The 19,306-nt window shown below is 40.7% G+C and overlaps 1 protein-coding gene across 9 annotated transcripts in view; it reads left to right on the top strand.

Moving 5' to 3' along the window:
* The window catches only part of TPST1 (tyrosylprotein sulfotransferase 1), a 252,067-nt gene that overhangs the window by 152,003 nt on the left and 80,758 nt on the right, over positions 1-19,306 (top strand). For 3 of the 9 annotated variants that reach the window (XM_073215232.1, XM_073215231.1, XM_073215230.1), the window contains exon 4: positions 14,834-15,116. The exons of the other annotated variants lie outside the window; for them this stretch is intronic. In XM_073215232.1, the coding sequence (XP_073071333.1) occupies positions 14,834-15,116 (283 nt within the window). The remainder of the gene's footprint in view (positions 1-14,833; positions 15,117-19,306) is intronic. 9 annotated transcript variants of the gene reach the window in all.

Here is a 19,306-nt window from a genome sequence, read left to right as displayed (position 1 = left end):
GAAGAGAAGGGGAACAAGATGGCAGAGAAACCAGAAGACAAGGACAATAAGGTGGTGGAGAAACTGAAAGAGAAGGAGAACAAGCTCGTGGAGAAACCAGAAGAGAAGGGGAACAAGATGGTGGAGAAACCGGAAGAGAAGGGGAACAAGATGGTGGAGAAACCAGAAGAGAAGGGGAACAAGATGGTGGAGAAACTGGAAGAGTAGGGGAACGGAATGGTGGAGAAACTGGAAGAGAAGGGGAGCAAGATGGAGGAGAGAAACATTGAGGAAGGGAGCTTGTCCCCATGGTGGGCCTGGAGGAGCAGGAAGGCAGGTAGCCAGGACCCTCCACTGAGTCCATCAGAGAAGAGCCTCCCAGTAATAGGAGGGGTAGAGATCAGTGGTCTTTGGTAGAGGCCTGGGCTAACAAAACTTGGAAAGGAGTACACTTAACACACAAATCTGGGCAGGTGCACAGATTCCAAAAAGCCTGCACATATGGGATTTCACTCCAGTTTCTGCTCTGATGGCAGTAATTAGTAAAGTCAGTGAGGAGGCCAAAATCAAAAGTTCCCTCAGGGTCCAGCGAGATTGGTTGTCCAAGGGATACTGAGGCCAGGCCTGAGAGCAAAGGAAGACCAGCTTCCATTTGCAAACTTCCCAGGACAAATATAGAGTAGCCAGATTAGAAATGAGACACCGCAATGGGGTCTGGGCCTCTGCTTTTGAGGGCTTGTTACCCATGTCTGCATCACTCCCCAACTAATCCTGCTGAGAGGAATACCCAGCATCCCAAGTGCGCCAAGTCAAGGGAGACATCCTGGGAGCCTGGGTAAGGGACGTCTCCCACACCGCAGGGCCAGGGGCTGGCCAGATGCCTGCAGAGGGTGGGCTGGGTGCCCTAACGTGGACGTAGCTACGATTTCTAATGGACCAGGTGAAACAGAGTTAGGAAGGGAAACAGACCAGGGGAAACTGAGGAACTCACCAGAAAATAGTCCATGCAGCAGAGAGCAGGCTGAGGTCCCATGTCGGGGAAGGAGGGGACAGGGCCACCAGTGGCCTGTCAGGGCCCCGCGCTCACGCTCCTTCCTGGGATTTTGGCATCAAATGTAAGATAAATTCTAGCCAAAATAAGCAGGCAAAGAGAGGCAACAAAGGGCTAGGTAGTTTATTTTGAATGCAATTCCTGGGTGATGTTCCCCAGTCTGGCTATCACAGGCCAGGGAAGTCACGCTCAGCAGGGCAGGCAGCAAGTTTTTTAAGAAGGCAGGGGAAGGAAGAGCAAAGGTATACAGTGGCACAAGGATCGGCTCGCCTAGGGTACGTGGGGGTCTCTCATTGGCCTTTAGCCAGGTACTGGAAAGTTACCATTAATCTTCTAGCTTGGGGGAAGGGCTCTAGTTAGGAATGTTATCCGATCAGGCTCTGGAATGTTGTCAGACCGGAACCTGTTGGTCTCTTCGCCTTGTTTGGTGAGGTCTGAGCTTGTCCAGCAGGCTCACCCCTTCCCCTGGTGCCTCCAGCCTTACACTTATGCTTTAACCTAATATGTTTTAGTATCCCATGTTATCTCCCCTGTTGACTCATCTCCCTTGTTAGCTATACCCTCTCTCTCTCTCTCTCTTTTTTTTTTTTTTTTGGTTTGTTTGTTTATATTAGGTGCTGTCTGATAAAAGCTATGATGTTTTTCTGTAAAAAGCCAGATAGTGAATAGTGTATGCTTTGTGAGCCAAAAATAGTCTTTTTCATCTTTTCTGAAAATCCAGATTTTCACCTGGACTCATTTATCTTCACCCTGATGAACTTCTTTTAGCCTTTTTTTATATTAGAGATTATGTGGCTACTAGTTCTCTCAACTTTCATCTGAAAATATCTTTATTTCTCCTTCAATAGAAGATGTTGTATTACTGGCTTCCATCATTTTTAATGGGAAGTCATCTAAAATTTGTATGAATGTAATTTTTTTTAAGACTGCTATAAGATTTTTTCATTAGCAGTTTGACTACATTGTGCCAGACTCAGTAATCCTCTCTTTTGCCATCTCCAGTCTGGGCCTCAGCTTTGATTAGTTATTAATTAACCCATCTTTGAATTCATAGATCCTCTTCCTATGTGTAATCTGCTGTTAAGCCCATCCAATGACTTCTTCATTTCAGATCATTTCTTTTTCAGTTCTAGAATTTCCATTTCTGTGCTGGAATCCTCCATGTTTATCCATTCTGTTCATCTTTTTCTCTAAATTCTTTTATCATAGTCATAATAATTATTTAAAAGTTCTTGTACATGGATCTCTCTTGGCTTTTTTTTTTTTCTTAATTGTGAGTTGTACTTATGTGCTCTTTCATGTGTCTTGGACATTTTGGTTTCATACCGTACCTTTTGTACAACAGAAAAGGAGAGAATGTACTAGATAACATTTTCATTTTTATATTGCCCACATATTCTTTCCTCTGTCTGAGAGCTAGGGTAACTAGCTGATCATTCAAATTTCTGTGAGTTAGATTGAGCTGGGGCTGAGCAGCAGTTTTAATTACAAGCTCACCTCTGGGTTCCATTATGGTTCAAATGCAGAAGGTCTCAAAAATCTGGCACAATGAGATTATGGAGATTCAACCTTTAGCCCAACCCACAGCTTCCTGTGTACTGTAAACAATAGGTTGATTTCTTTGGCTTTTTTTCAAGATTCCAACTGGCAGGAAGTTGAGTTGAAGCTTAAATTAATTGACTCCCTCTCTGGACTGCAGTTGCAACAGGGCCCTGAGTACCACATAAAACTGGGAGATCTCTCTGCTTTCAAGGGCTGTTCCCACTGTTGTTTACTCAGCAAAATTCCCTTGGGCTACAGTTGTCAGACTGAGACATTCATTTTTACATTTGGGCTCTTCCAGATTCTAATCCAGCATACCAGTCCACACTGTCACTAAAAGTTTGGCTTCTTTGTGTCTCATTTTACCTGTGGTAGACCTGCTTTTCTGCCACCTATACCCAGACTAGGCAATTGATTCAAGATAAAAAGAGACTGTTTGCTACCTTGAAGAACTCATCCTTCTCTGGAATTTGGTTTAGACTTCTTTACATTCACTGCTCTGTGATGGCTCTAAAGAAAACTATGAAGTTAGTTTATCTAGTGTTTTCTTGTTGGATGAGAACAGTGGTTTTTTGAGACCTTCTGCATTTGAACCTTAATGGAACTCCTTAGAATAGCATTAAGACTCTTTGTCTTCTGCTTTCATCCTTCCTTTCTAACCTCATCTCCTTTTGTTCTTCTAGCCATACCACACTATCTGCCTTTCCTTTTCTTAGCACATTTTTATACCTGCATACCTTTGCATTCGCTTTCCCTTCAGCCTTGATTGTCCTGCTTTTTATCCTTTTTATCTCACAACTTTGTCCTTTAAGACACAGCTCAAATAACACCTCTTCTGTGCCACAGATTCCTCAATTGTACTTTGTACTTGGCTTACCATTGCAGTTGCACACTGAATTATGTTTATTTATAATATATGCTGCTTTGTTTAGACTGAGAACTTTTCAAAGGCAAGGATCGCATATGTATTTTGTAACCTGAGCACCAAACTTCGTACTTAACATGTAGTAGGTGTTCAATTAAATGATTGTTAATGGCAAAATAAACCTTAGCTATAGCAACCAAAAACACTGTTTTCTGATGAGGCTTTTGTAGACAATAGTTGTAATTATGGCTCAGTTCACAGGGATTCTCCCTTATGTGAGAAATGCTCCATTACACAGAAGTGAGTGTTCACTATCTGTGGCAGTACTTTATGACTGTATTAGTCTGCATTGGACTGGGGAAAGAGAGCTACTGTAAGTAATGAGTAAAATGTTAATATACTAATTAAGGCTTACACAAATGTGGGAAAACTGGGGAAATACAGGGAAATCATTTTTTTATTATATACTGGACATTTTATTTAAAAGAAGAGCAGAGAATGAACAAGATACAGCTATCACTGAAAGATCAGAAAAAAATACATTAATAACTTAAGCCTGAAATGGGTGGAAAGCCAGGGTTTGCAGAGAAGTCCTACAAACTGCATCTGGCTATCAAAGTAGACCTCAGTAATGGGGCCTCAGGAAAGGCCCATGAGCGTGCCCTGGGGATGAGTAGGAGCTATAGAAGAGGTCTGTAGAAGGACTGCATCTTTTGAGAATAATGGCTTCTTCTTTTCTACTTTCCAAACCTCATATTAAGTTTCTCTTACTGGGGGCCTGTTACTCAGAACCACACAGAAAGGGAATTATGGAATACTTAATTTTCTACCCTGGACAGGAATGGTGGTGTTGTCAGTTTGTTAGGGGGAGGCGTGTGTATTTTCCTCAGTTCTTGTCCCCACCACAACAAAGAATTGAAGGGCAGAGACACAATAGTGAAGCAGAGTAAAAGTTTTATTTAAAGTTACTTAGACAGAAAGAAGTGCAGGTGAGCTCAAAGAGAGAGGAGAACCCTGAAAGGTTGGAGAGAAAGAGTTTAAGATTAAAAGGTTACACACTTAGAAAGTGTGGGCGGCCTCAGAGAGAGGAGTGCCCTGAAAGATTGGAAAAAGTTAAAGTTACACACTTACGAAGCACGGGTGACTTCAGAGAGAGGAGCGCACTGAAACTTTGGGGGTTCCGCCTTTTAAGGATTTTTCAGGAATGTGACAAAGTGCTAGGGGTGTGGACTTGTTAAGTGGTCTCAAGTATTTTTGATGAAGACATTAAGTTTCTAATCAGTCAGCCCTCTAGGTAATTCTGCAAAATTAGCTTATCAGTCAAGAGTGTCTGCCCTTCCTCCAAGGTGGGCAGAGTTATTTGTTTGCTGAAGAGTATGTTTAGAATCTTTCTTCTTAAACTTCCTGGATTTTTTTCAAAATGCAATTTTGGCTTTAAGATGGGACCTCCCTGTGTCTTTATTATCCTGTTTATAGGTGGGCCTTTTAGCAGGCTAGAGTAAATCTTGCAGTGATCTAATTGACACAGTGAAGACATGGGCTGTGCTCACTTTTGTCTGGGGAATATTCAAACCTTCAAGGCCAAGTTTCTCTTGACTTTTTGAGCTTTAACTGATTAACTTTAACTCTGAGTCTTTTCTGGCTTTCCAGTTTTAACTGGTTAACTGAGTCCTTTCTAGGGGGCTTTACTGACCTTGTTCTCTTTCCACCCCACTCATATCTATTTTCCTGCCTAACAAGTTGACCGTGGAGAATCCAGCATAGTCCATTTCTTTGACAACCTGACATATGTACATACCCATTGAAGGGTCCCCACCAGTAAGATGGCAAACTTCCGGCTTCTCTTCGGGGTCCTCAGTTCCCGCCGGCGCCACCTGAAGCCCAATCACCTCTCGCCCCCCTCCCAATCCCAGCACCTAGCCAACAGCCACCAGCCCCGTAGAAGTGACACCTCAATCAATTCATGCCCCTTCCTATATAACCCAGCACCTTTCCCTAATAAAGCGGAACTCTCCAGTGAATTGCTGCTATGTGTCGCTCCTTTCCTTTCACCCATTTTAACCATATTTAACTTATAATGACATTATGCTTCCACTTAATATGATGGAATTGTTAGGGAGAGTTCTGTTCGGTGACGCAGGGAAGTCAGAGGACAAAGTGAGGAAGGAATTCATTAAAGAGTGTAAGGCAATGACAGATAGAATAATAAAGGAAGTTCATTGAACAGCTACTGAGCATGGGGCATGACCCCTGTGAACTCCTTAAGCCAGGGTCACCTGGCCAGCGTCTGCTTGGATCTGTATGGCGTGGGAACTGAATCCCTACCACCCCAGGCTATGGGGGAGCCACAGAGCACTGGATGGAGTGAAATTATGTTTTGTGAACTTCCTACAGGTGAAGAAGGGAGACTTTCAGGCAGGTTACTAAAGAGCATGACTGTAAGCTGCAGTTCCTGGTCATCCAGGCGATGGTAATTTGCAAGCCCAGGTCTGAGGTCTCAGCAGCCCCTCCTTACATGTCTCAGTATAGGATAGAGTGAAGGTTAAAGCCAGAATTCGGAAGATTAAAATGACATAGCAAAGTAATAAAACACTACTGGAAGGACACAGAGACAATGCATTAAAGGGAAAAGCTTATTTAAGGCAAACGGAGCACACTTGGAGAAAAGGGAGTGTGGGCTGCCCTAGAGAAGAGGCACCCATGAAAGGTTGGGAAAAGATTAAAAGATACACACCTAGAAAGTGCAGGCGACCCCAGAGAGAGGAATGCCCCCTGAAACGTTGAAAAGAGAGAGTTTAAAGTAAAAAAGTTACGCACTTAGAAAGTGCGGTCATCATCAGAGAGAGGAGTGTGCCTTAAGGCTGAGGGGACCCCTTTTAAGGATTCTTTTTCTTTAAACTGTTTATTAAGGTATTATTGCTATACACTCTTATGAAGGTTTCACATGAAAAAACAATGTGGCTACTACATTTACCCATACTATCAAGTCCCCACTCATACCACAATGCAGTCACGGTCCATCACTGCAGCAAGATGCCACAAAACCATACTATGTGTCTTCTCTGTGCTACACTGTTCTACCCATGGTCCTGCACACCATGTGTACTAAACATAATTCCCCTCAATCCCCTTCTCCCTCCCTCCCCACACACAGTTCCACACCCCTCTCATTTGGTAACCACTAGTCCCTTCTTGGAGTCTCTGACTCTACTGCTATTTTGTTCCTTTAATATTGCTTCGTTGTGATACTCCACAAATGAGGGAAATCATTTGGCACTTGTCTTACTCCACCTGGCTTATTTCACTGAGCATAATGTCCTCCAATTCCATCCATGTTGTTGCAAATGGTAGGATTTGTTTCTTATGGCTGAATAGTATTCCACTGTGTACATGTACCACCTCTTCTTTATCCATTCATCTACTGATGGACACTTAGATTGCTTCCATATCTTGGCTATTATAAAAAGTGCTGCGATAAACATAGTGCAAAGGTCTTTTTGAATGTGAGAAATTGTATTCTTTGGGTATATTCCAAGGAGTGGGATTCCAGGGTCAAATGGTATTTCTATTTTGAGCATTTTGAGGAACCTCCATATTGTTTTCCACAGTGGTTGAACTAGCTTACATTCCCACCAGCAATGTAGGAGGGTTCCCCTTTCTCTGCATCCTTGCCAACATTTGAGGTTCTTAGTCTTTTCAATGCTGGCCATCCTTACTGTGTGAGGTGATATCTCCTTGTGGTTTTAATTTGCATTTCCCTGATGATGAGTGATGTGGAGCACCTCATGTGTCCATTGGCCATCTAAATATCTTCTTTGGAGTACTGTCTCTTCATATCTTCTGCTCATTTGTTGATCAGGTTATTTGCTTTTTTGGTATTGAGGCGTGTAAGTTCTTTATATATTTTGGATGTTAATCCATTGTCAGATATGCCATTCACAAATATATTCTCCCATACTCTACGATGCATTTTTGTTCTGTTCATGGTGTCCTTTGCTGTACATAAACTTTAGTTTGATGTAGTCCCATGAGTTCATTTTTGCTTTTGTTTCCCTTGCTCAAGGAGATGTGTTCAGGAAGAAGTTGCTCATGCTTATATTCAGGAGATTTTTGCCTATGTTGTCTTCTAAGAGTTTTATGGTTTCATAACTTACATTCAAGTCTTTGATCAACTTCAAGTTTACTTTTGTGTATGGGGTGAAAAAATAATCCAGTTTCATTCTCTTGCATGTAGCTCTCCAGTTTTGCCAACACCAGCTGTTGAAGAAGCTTATCATTTCCCTATTGTACGTCCATGGCTCCTTTATCATATATTAATTGACCACATATGGTTGGGTTTATATCAGGGCTCTCTATAGTCTGTTCCATTGGTCTATGGTCTGTTCCTGTACCAATACCAAATTGTCTTGATTACTATGGCTTTGTAGTAGAGTTTGAAGTTGCGGAGCATAATCCCCCCAGCTTTATTCTTCCTTCTCAGGGTTGCTTTGGCTATTCTGAGTCTTCACTGGTTCCATATGAATTTTAGAATGATTTTCTCTAGTTCGTGAAGAATGCTGTTTGTATTTTGATAGGAATTGCATTGAATCTATAGATTGCTTTAGGCAGGATGGCCATTTTGACACTATTAATTCCTCCTATCCATGAGCACGGGATGTGTTTCCATTTATTGGTATCTTCTTTAATTTTCCTCATGAGTGTCTTGTAGTTTTCAGAGTATAGATGTTTCAGTTCCTTGGATAAGGTTTATTCCTAGGTATTTTATTCTTTTTGATGCAACTGTGAATGGAATTGTTTTCTGATTTCTCTCTCTGCTTCTTCATTGTTAGTCTATAGGAATGCCACAGATTTCTGCGTATTAATTTTGTATCCTGCAACTTTGTTGAATTCAGATATTAGCTAGGGTAGCTTTGGAGTGGATTCTTTAGGGTTTTTTATGTTCATTATCATGTCATCTGCAAACAGGGACAGTTTAACTTCTGCCTTGCCAATCTGGATGCCTTTTATTTCTTTGTGTTGTCTGATTTTCATGGCTAGGACCTCCAGTACTATGTAAAATTGAAGTGGGGAGAGTGGGCATCCTTGTCTTGTTCCCGATCTTAAAGGAAAAGCTTTCAGTTTCTTGCTGTTAAGTATAATGTTGCCTTTGGGTTTGTCATATTGTCCTATATTATGTTGAGGTACTTGCCCTTTATGCCCATCTTGTTGAGAGTTTTTATCATGAATGGATGTTGAATTTTGTCAAATACTTTTTCAGCATCGATGGAAATAGTATTCTATTGTGTACATGTACCACATCTTTATCCATTGATATGGTTTTTGCTCTTTTTGTTGATGTGGTGGATGATGTTGATGGATTTTCGAGTGTTGTACCATCCTTGCATCCCTGGAATAAATCCTACTTGATCATGATGGATGATCTTTTTGATGTGTTTTTGAATTCAGTTGCAAAAATTTGGTTGAGTATTTTTGCATCTGTGTTCATTAGGGTGTTGGTCTGTAATTTTCTTTTTTTGTGTTGTTTTTGCCTGGTTTTGGTTTTAGAGTGATGCTACCTTAACAAAATGAGTTTGGAAACATTCCCTCTTCTTCTACTCTTTGGAAAACTTTAAGGAGGATGAGTTTTAGGTCTTCACTAAATGTTTGATAAAATTCAGCAGTGAAGCCATCTTGTCCAGGACTTTTGTTCTTTGGTAGCTTTTTGATTACCATTTCAACTTTGTTGCTAGTATTTGGTCTCCTCATATTTTCTGTTTCTTTCTGTGTCAGCCTTGGAAGGTTGTATTTTTCTAGAACGTTGTCCATTTCTTCTAGGTTATCCAGCTTGTTAGCATATAACTTTTCGTAGTATTCTCTAATAATTCTTTGTATTTCTGTGGGGTCCATTGTGATTTTTCCTTTCTCATTTCTGATTCTGGTTATGTGAGTAGACTCTCTTTTTTTTTTGATAAGTCTGGCTAGGGGTTTATCTATTTTGTTTATTTTCTTGAAGAAGCAGCTCTTTGTTTCACTGATGCTTTCTATTGTTTTATTCTTCTCGGTTTTATTTCTTCTCTAATCTTTATTATGTCCCTCCTTCTACTGAATTTCAACCTCATTAGTTCTTCTTTTTCTAGTTTCATTAGTTGTGAGTTTAGAGTCTTTATATGGGATAGTTCTTTCCTGAGGTAGGCTGTATTGCAATATACTTTCCTCAAGCACAGCCTTGGCTGTGTCCCACAGATTTTCCATTGTTGAATTATTGTTGTCATTTGTCTCCATATATTGCTTGATCTCTGTTTTTATTTGGTCATTGATCCATTGGATATTTAGGAGCATGTTATGAAGCTTCTATGTCTTTGTAGGATTTTTCATTTTCATTGCATAATGTATTTCTAGTTTCACACATTTATGGTCTGAGAAACCGGTTGGTACAATTTCAATCTTTTTGAATTTACCGAGGCTCTTTTTGTGGCCTAGTATATGGTCTATTCTTGAAAATGTTCCATGTACACTTGAGTAGAATGTGTATTCAGCTGCTTTTGGGTGCAGAGTTCTGTAGCTGTCTCTTCAGTCCATCTGGTTCTAATGTGCTGTTCAGTGCCTCTGTCTCCTTACTTCTTTTCTGTCTGGTTGATGTGTCTCTCAGAGTGATTGGAGTGTTGAAGTCTCCTACAATGAATGCATTGCATTCTATTATCCCTTTATTTATTTATTATTTATTTATTATTTATTTATATATTATTTATTTATTATTATTATTTATTTATTATTTAATTCTGTTAGTATTTGTTTCACATATGTAGATGCTCCTGTATTGGGTGCATAGATATTTATAACAGTTATATCTTCTTGTTGGTTTGATCCCCTTATCATTATGTAATGTCTTTCTTTGTCTGTTATGACTTTCTTTGTTTTGAAGCCTATTTTGTCTGATGCAAGTATGGCAACTCCTGCTTTTTTCTCCCTATTAGTTGCATGAGATAACTTTTTCCATCACTTTTATTCTGTGTATATCTTTGGGTTTAAAATGAGTCTCTTGTAGGCAGCATATAGATGGGTTTTCTTTTTTCTTCATTCAGGCTCTAGGTCTTTGGATTGGTGCATTCAGTCCATTTACATTTAGGGTGATTATCGATAGGTATGTACTTACCGCCTTTGCAGGATTTAGGTTCATGGTTACCAAAGGTTCAAGGATAACTTCCTTACTATTTAAGAGTCTAACTTAACTCACTTAATATGCTATTACAAATACAATCTAAAGGTTCTTTTGTTATTCTCCTTTTTCTTTCTCCTCCATTCTTTATAAATTAGGTATAATATTCTGTAATCTTTGTCTATCCCTTGATTGACTTGTGGGATAGTTAATTTAATTTTGCATTTGCTTAGTAATTAGCTGTTCTACTTTTTTTACTGTGGTTTTACTACCTCTGGAGACAGGTATTAAACCTTAGGAACACTTCCATCTGTAGCAGTCCCTCCAAAATACACTCTAGAGATGGTCTGTGGGAGGTAAATTCTCTCAGCTTTTGGTTATCTGAAAATTGTTTAATCCCTCCTTCAAATTTAAATGATAATCCTGCTGGATAAAGTAATCTTGGTTCAGGCCCTTCTGCTTCATGGCAGTAAATACATCATGCCACTCCTATCTGGCCTGTAAGGTTTCTGCTGAGAAGTCTGATGATAGCCTGATGGGCTTTTCTTTGTATGTGATCTTATTTCTCTCTCTGGCTGCTTTTAATAATCTGTCCTTATCCCTGATCTTTGCCATTTTAATTACTATATGTCTTGGTGTTGTCTTCCTTGGGTCCCTTGTGTTGGCAGATCTGTGCACCTCCATGGCCTGAGAGACTATGTCCTTCCCCAGATTGGGGAAGTTTTCAGCAATTACCTCCTCAAAGACACTTTCTATCCCTTTTACTCTCTCTTCTTCTTCTGGTATCCCTATAATGCGAATATTGTTGTGTTTGGATTGCTCATACAGTTCTCTCAATATTCTTTCATTCTTAGAGATCCTTTTTTCTCTCTGTGCCACAGCTTCTTCGTATTCCTCTTCTCTAGTTTCTATTTCATTTATTGTCTCCTCCACCAAATCCAATCTGCTTTTAATACCCTCCATTGTGCTCTTCAATGATTGCATCTCCAACTAGAATTCATTCCTGAGTTCTTAAATATCTTTCCGTACCTCCATGAGCATGTTAATGGTTTTTATTTTGAACTCCCTTTCAGGAGGATTCATGAGGTCGATGTCATTTAAATATTTCTCAGGAGTTGTATTCATAATTTTTCTTTGAACCAGGTTCCTTTGGCGTTTCATATTTGTATATGGCGCCCTCTAGTATCTAGAAGCTCTACTCTGTGGAGCTGTTCAGCTGCTGAAGAAATGTTGGAGTCACTGGGGAGTGGTACTGGTGCCTGGGGGAAGGAAAGAGCTGTTCCCTGCTTCCAACTGCTATGCCTGTCTCCACTGCCTGAACTAGTGGGCCAAGCACACAGGTATAAGCCTCTCTGCTTTGCATTTGTAATTGCTGTAGACAAATCTTCCCTCTGGCTGGCCTAACGCCAGTGTAGGGTTTACCAGTTTGTGAGCCAGATGGGGCTGGCCAGGAGAAAGTTGCTGCAGGCTGCATATCACGGAGGGGTTCCTTGGAGCTGTGTAGCCAGCCATGGTGCTGGAGCACCTGAAGACCTTGAAAGCTCCCAATCTGCTGGGCAGAGTGCACCCAGACAATTTTGTCTACCTGGCCTTTCTTCTGAGCAGTAAGTTCTGTTCAATCCTTTCCCCTTTAGCAGCCCTCTTGCTAAGGGCTTCCTTGTTAGGTAGTGTCTCAGACTGCCTGCCTTTCTTTTGTCTCCGAGCAGCTGGATATGGATCCCTGCTTTTCACAAGCAGCTGGAATCTCAGTCTGTCCAGGAATTCTGCCTGTCATAGCTTTCCAACCCCCTAATCATGAGAGTATCATGCAAGCACAATGAAATGTTGGTTTGTGATTCCAGGGTAGATCTCTGAGGTTAGGTATTCAGCAGTCCCAGGCTCCACTCTCTCCCCCCTCCATTTCTCTTCCTCCTGCCAGTGAACTGGTGTGGTGGAAGGGCTTGGGTCCTGCCAGGCCACAGCTTTGGTACGTTACCCTGTTCCGTGAGGTCTGCTCTTTTGTCCAGGTGTATGCAGTCTGGCGCAGCCCTCTTTCCTGCTGCTCTTTCAGGATTAGTTGTATTCATTGTATTTTCATATTATATGTGGTTTTAGGATGAAGCCTGTCTCACCTCTCACAACACCATTTTTAATCCTCTAAAGTTTCTTTAGGAATGGGACTAAGGGCTGTGGGTGCAGACTTGTTATGTTGTTTTTGAATACTTAGAATTAACTTAACACAAGGAACTTTCTGCTCTTATTTGTCACTGGGATACCAGCATCTTGGTCTGTGAGCATATTAAACTGCTTGCCTGCCCAACTCCCATGGTGGGCTGAGTTATTGTCTGTTTGCTAAAGAGTAAGGTAAAAATCTTATATTTTTAACCTAATGTGTATTAAAATAACAATCTTTAAGATGGATCCTTCCTACCTTTCACTATGTTGTTTATGGCTGGGCCTGCATGCTACATTAGTTGCCTAGGTTACAAAGTACTTAATTAGGGCCAGAAGGCAGCATATAGGTAAAGGTAAAAAAGTAAGCTGGGCCTGCATGGTTAACACAATAAAGACATGGGCTATGCTGAGGTACTTTCCTTTATCTGGGAAACATTCAAACATTCCAGGCCAAGTTGCTCTTGACTTTTTGAACTTTAATTGATTAAGTTTGGGTCTTTTTCTCTTTTCCACCCCACTCATATCTGTTTTCCTGCCTAACAGAGTGACCCCTCAAAAAACTGAAAACATGGTAGCCATCCCCAAAAAAGGAGACACTATGTTTCATGTACTTTATTCATTTCTGTTTGATATTTATTCACTTACTCCCTCTTTGATATCCTGAAACTTAAATACTGTGATACAAAGTCAGCCATAATTAAGACACCTTGTATTAGAGATTATAGGAATGGGAAAGGAAAAAAGGCAGTTAATATATTCAGATATAGTCATAACAAAACAAGAAATAATATCTAAAACCCTATTGGAACCCTTGCTAAATTGTCATTTGATCATGGATGATATTCATAATTTCTTTCTTCTTCTATCCATTCCATATTCCTTTTGCCCTCACTAACTGCCTTGGTTCTTGATGGTCTTGGGTCTGTGCCTGAAGAGGTGACCCAAACCTTCATTCTTAAAGGGTGTGTGCCAGTAATGCTCACGAGTCTGTTGTTTTGCTATAATTTTGCATTAACTTTCTGTAGTAAACCAGTGTAATAGAGAATCTCCTGGGCTCCAGGCAGTTTTCTTCCTTTCTCCATTGTGTATTTTAAACCCTATTTCTTCTTGATAATCAGGATTAATCAACCCAGCTAGTACCTTTCTTCTTTCTCTGTTAAGTGGCATGAGGTGCCAGAAGTGTTAATAGTCTCAGCTTTCTGTTCAATGGAAATAATGTTTTCTCTCCTAGAGGAAGCGTTTCTCCCTTGGAAACTAAGATGTCTAATATAGCAAAGCCCAAAGCTGCTGGGAGTTTTCTTTAGGGAAGGATTTTGATAATGAATTACTTTTCTTGAATGGATATAGGCTATTCAGATTTCCTCCTTCTTGTGTCAATTTTTGTGAATTGTGTTTTTCAAGAACTTTGTCCATTTCATTTAAATTGTTGAATTTGTTGGCATAAGGTTACTTGTAGTATTTCCTTATGATCCTTTTAATGTCTCAAAAATTTATGGTGATTAACTTTTTCAAAAATTCCTAACTGTGATGGATACATTCTCAAAATGGCTTCACTGTCCCTCTGAGTGTTTACACCCTTATATAATCTCCTCCGCTTGAGCATGAGTAGGATCTGACTTGTTTCTAACAAATAGAACACCAGAAAGGTAACAGAATGTATATGATTGCATGTTACAGTATGTAAGGTAGTAGTGCTGCATTTCCTGAAGTCTTTCCCTCCCTTCTTCCCTCATTCCCCTATCCCTGTCTCCCTGCCTGGCTTTGAGGAAGCAAACTGCCATGTTGGAGAACTTCTTGTGGCAAGGAACTGTGTAGTCTCTAGGAACTAAGGATACTGAAAACAAGAACTCAAGTTTATGGTCCTGCAGTTGCCAGGAAAAGAATTTGGACAACAACCCAAGTATGCTTTGAAAGTAGATCTTCCTCATTTCAGCCTCAAATGAGACTGTAGCTGTACATCCGGGGAAATGAAATACCAGGGCAAAATACCTCTAAAAAACAAAATTAGTCGAAGGGGCGGAGCCAAGATGGTGGCGTGAGTAGAGCAGCGGAAATCTCCCAAAACCACATATATCTATGAAAATATAACAAAGACAACTCTTCCTAGAATAAAGACCAGAGGACACAGGACAACATCCAGACCACATCAACACCTGTGAGAACCCAGCGCCTTGCGAAGCAGGTCCCAAGCGCCCCTCCCCCCAGCTCCTGGCGGGAAGAGAGAGGTCTGAGCAGGAGGGAGAAGGAGCCCAGGACTGCTGAACACCCAGCACCAGCCATCCAGACCAGAGTGCAGACACAGTGCATGCGCAGGGCCCTGGATACTGGGAAACAGGGCAGCAAGAGCGGTGAGCGGGTACCGGAGGCCGGCGCCGGAGGACAAAAGAAAAGTGAGCGGCCACTTTTTCGTTGTTCTTGTTGCTGTTGTTTTGTTGTGGTGACTGCTTTTTGGAAGTCTTAAACGGACAGGGTCCCCAACACTAGGGAAACAGGGCAGCAAGACCGGCGCCGGAGGACAAAAGAAAAGCGAGCGGCCACTTTTTCATTGTTGTTGTTGTTTTGTTTTAGCAAGCGCTCTTTGGAAGTCTTAAAGGGATAGGGAGCCCAATACTAGGGAAATGGCAGCAAGACTGGTGAGCGGGTGCCTGAGGCTGGTGCCGGAGAATAAAGTAAAACGAGCGGCCATTTTTTGTGTGTGTGTGTGTGTCTGTGTGTTCGTTGATTTGTTTTGGCGGGTGCTTTTTGGAACTCTTAATGGGGCAGGGCGGGACACTTAGTCCAGAGGTAGGGAATCTGGGGATCTCTGGGCACTCTAATCCCCTGGGCATCAGGGAGCATGGAGGCCCCTTACGGAGATAAATAGCCTCCCAGCTGCTCCCCCTACAACGCAACTCCACTTTGGAGTAGCAGCCCTAGCCAGACCACACCCACAGCAACAGTGGAGATAAACTCCATAGCAGCTGGGCAGGAAGCAGAAGCCCTGTCTGCGTGCAGCTACCCAGCACAAGCCACTAGAGATCGCTATTCTCCCAGGAGAGGAAGACCAAAAACCAACAAGAAAGGAAGTTCTTCCAGCCGTCACACATCCCAGCTCTGCAAACTATTCCAATCACCATGAAAAGACAAAATTACAGACAAACCGAGATCACAGAGACACCAGAGAAGGAGACAGACCTAACCACTCTTCCTGAATAAGAATTCAAAATAAAAATCGTAAACATGCTTACAGAGATGCAGACAAATATGCAAGAGAAATGGAATGAAGTCCGGAGGGAGATCACAGATGCCAGAAAGGAGATAACAGAAATGAAACAAACTCTGGAAGGATTTATAAGCAGAATGCATAAGATGCAAGAGGCCGTTGATGGAATTGAAACCTGAGAACAGGAACGCATAGAAGCTGACATAGAGAGAGATAAAAGGATCTCCAGGAATGAAACAATATTAAGAGAACTGTGTGACCAATCCAAAAGGAACAATATCCATATTATAGGGGTACCAGAAGAAGAAGAGAGAGGAAAAGGGATGGAAAGTATCTTGGAAGAAATACTTGCTAAAAACTTCCCCAAACTGGGGGAGGAAATAATTGAACACACCACAGAAATACACAGAACCCCAAACAGAAAGCATACAAGGAGGACAACACCAAGACACATAAAAATTAAAATGGCAAGGATCAAGGTCAAGGAAAGAGTTTTGAAGGCAGCTAGAGAGAAAAAGGTCACCTATAAAGGAAAACCCATCAGGCTAACATCAGACTTCTCAACAGAAACCCTACAGGCAGAAGAGAATGGCATGATATATTTAATGCAATGAAACAGAAGGGCCTTGAACCAAGGATACTGTATCCAGCACGACTATCATTTAAATATGCTGGCAGGATCAAACAATCTCCAGACAAGCAAAACCTGAGGGAATTTGCTTCCCACAAACCACCTCTACAGGGCATCTTACAGGGACTGCTCTAGATGGGAGCACTCCTAGAAAGAGCACAGAAAATCACCCAACATATGAAGAATGGAGGAGGAAGAATAAGAAGGGAGAGAAGAAAAGAATCTCAAGACAGTGTATATAACAGCTCAATAAGCGAGCTAAGTTAGGCAGTAAGATACTAAAGAGGCTAACCTTGAACCTTTGGTAACTGCGAATCTAAAGCCTGCAATGGCAATAAGTACTTATCTTTCAATAGTCACCGTAAATGTAAATGGACTGAATGCGCCAATCAAAAGACACAGAGTAACAGATGGATAAAAAAGCAAGACCCATCTATATGCTGCTTACAAGAAACTCACCTCAAACCCAAAGACATGCACAGACTAAAAGTCAAGGGATGGAAAAACATATTTCAGGCAAACAACAGTGAGAAGAAAGCAGGGGTTGCAGTACTAATATCAGACAAAATAGACTTCACAACAAAGAAAGAAACAAGAGATAAAGAAGGACACGACATAATGATAAAGGGCTCAGTCTAACAAGAGGATATAACCATTCTAAATATACATGCATCCAACACAGGAGCACCAGCATATATGAAACAAATACTAACAGAAGTAAAGGGGGAAATAGACTGCAATGCATTCATTTTAGGAGACCTCAACACACCACTCACCCCAAAGGATAGATCCACCAGGCAGAAAATAAGTAAGGACACGGAGGCACTGAACAACACAGTAGAACAGATGGACCTAATAGACATCTATAGAACTCTACATCCAAAAGCAACAGGATATACATTCTTCTCAAGTGCACATGGAACATTCTCCAGAATAGACCACATACTAGCCCACAAAAAGAGCCTCAGCAAAATCCAAAATATTGAAATTCTACCAACCAATTTTTCAGACCACAAAGGTATAAAAGTAAAAATAAATTCTACAACGAAAACAAAAAGGCTCACAAACACATGGAGGCTTAACAACATGCTCCTAAATAATCAATGGATCAATGACCAAATTAAAGTGGAGGTGCAGCAATGTATGGAAACAAATGACAACAAAAACACAAAGACCCAACTTCTGTGGAATGCAGCAAAAGCAGTCCTAACAAGAAAGTATATAGCAATCCAGGCACACTTGAAGAAGGAAGAACAATCCCAAATGAATATTCTAACATCACAATTATCGAAATTGGAAAAAGAAGAAAAAATAAGGCCTAAAGTCAGTAGAAGGAGGGACATAATAAAGATCAGAAAAGAAATAAAATTGAGATGAATAAAACAATAGCAAAAATCAATAAAACCATGAGTTGGTTCTTTGAGAAAATAAACAAAGCAGATAAGCCTCTAGCCAAACTTATTAAGACAAAAAGAGAATCAACACAAATCAACAGAATCAGAAATGAGAACGGAAAAATCATGACAGACTCCACAGAAATACAAAGAATTTTTAAAGACTACTATGAAAACCTATATGCCAACAAGCTGGAAAACCTAGAAGAAATGGACAACTTCCTAGAAAAATACAACCTTCCAAGACTGACCAAGGAAGAAACACAAAAGTTAAACAAACCAATTACGAGCAACTAAACTGAAACGGTAATCAAAAAACTACCCAAGAACAAAACACCCGGGCTGGTCGGATTTACCTCGGAATTTTATCAGACACACAGAGAAGAGATAATACCCATTCTCCTTAAAGTTTTCAAAAAAATAGAAGAGGAGGGAATACTCCCAAACTCATTCTATGAAGCCAACATTACCCTAATACCAAAACCAGGCAAAGACCCCACCAGAATGTAAAATTACAGACCAATATCCCTGATGAACGTAAAAATACTTAATAAAATATTAGCAAACTGAATTCAAAAGTATATCAAAAGGAACATACACCATGACCAAGTGGGATTCATTCCAGGAATGCAAGGATGATACAGCATTCGAAAATCCATCAACATCATCCACCACATCAACAAAAAGAAAGACAAAAACCACAGGATCATCTCCATAGATGCTGAAAAAGCATTTGACAAAATTCAACATCCATTCATGATAAAAACTCTCAGCAAAATCGGAATAGAGAGCAAGTACCTCAACATAATAAAGGCTGTATATGATAAACCCACAGCCAGCATTATACTGAACAGCGAGAAGCTGAAAGCATTTCCTCTGAGATCGGGAACCAGACAGGGATGCCCACTCTCCCCACCGTTATTTAACATAGTACTGGAGGTCCTAGACACGCAATCAGACAAAACAAAGAAATACAAGGAATCCAGATTGGTAAAGAAGAAGTTAAACTGTCACTATTTGCAGATGATATGATACTGTACATGACAAACTCTAAAGACTCCACTCGAAAACTACTAGAACTGATATCGGAATACAGCAAAGTTGCAGGATACAAAATTAACACACAGAAATCTGTAGCTTTCCTATACACTAACAATGTACCAATAGAAGGAGAAATCAGGAAAACAATTCCATTCACCATTGCATCAAAAAGAATAAAATACCTAGGAATAAACCTAACCAAAGAAGTGAAAGACTTATACTCTGAAAACTACAAGTCACTCTTAAGAGAAAGGGGACACTAATAAATGGAAACTCATCCCATGCTCATGGCTAGGAAGAATTAATATCGTC

This window comes from Manis javanica, chromosome 10 (assembly GCF_040802235.1).
Source record: "Manis javanica isolate MJ-LG chromosome 10, MJ_LKY, whole genome shotgun sequence".
Lineage (NCBI taxonomy): Eukaryota > Metazoa > Chordata > Mammalia > Pholidota > Manidae > Manis > Manis javanica.
The sequence above is the reverse complement of the archived record's forward strand: the minus strand, read 5'-3'. Positions and strand labels throughout refer to the sequence as shown.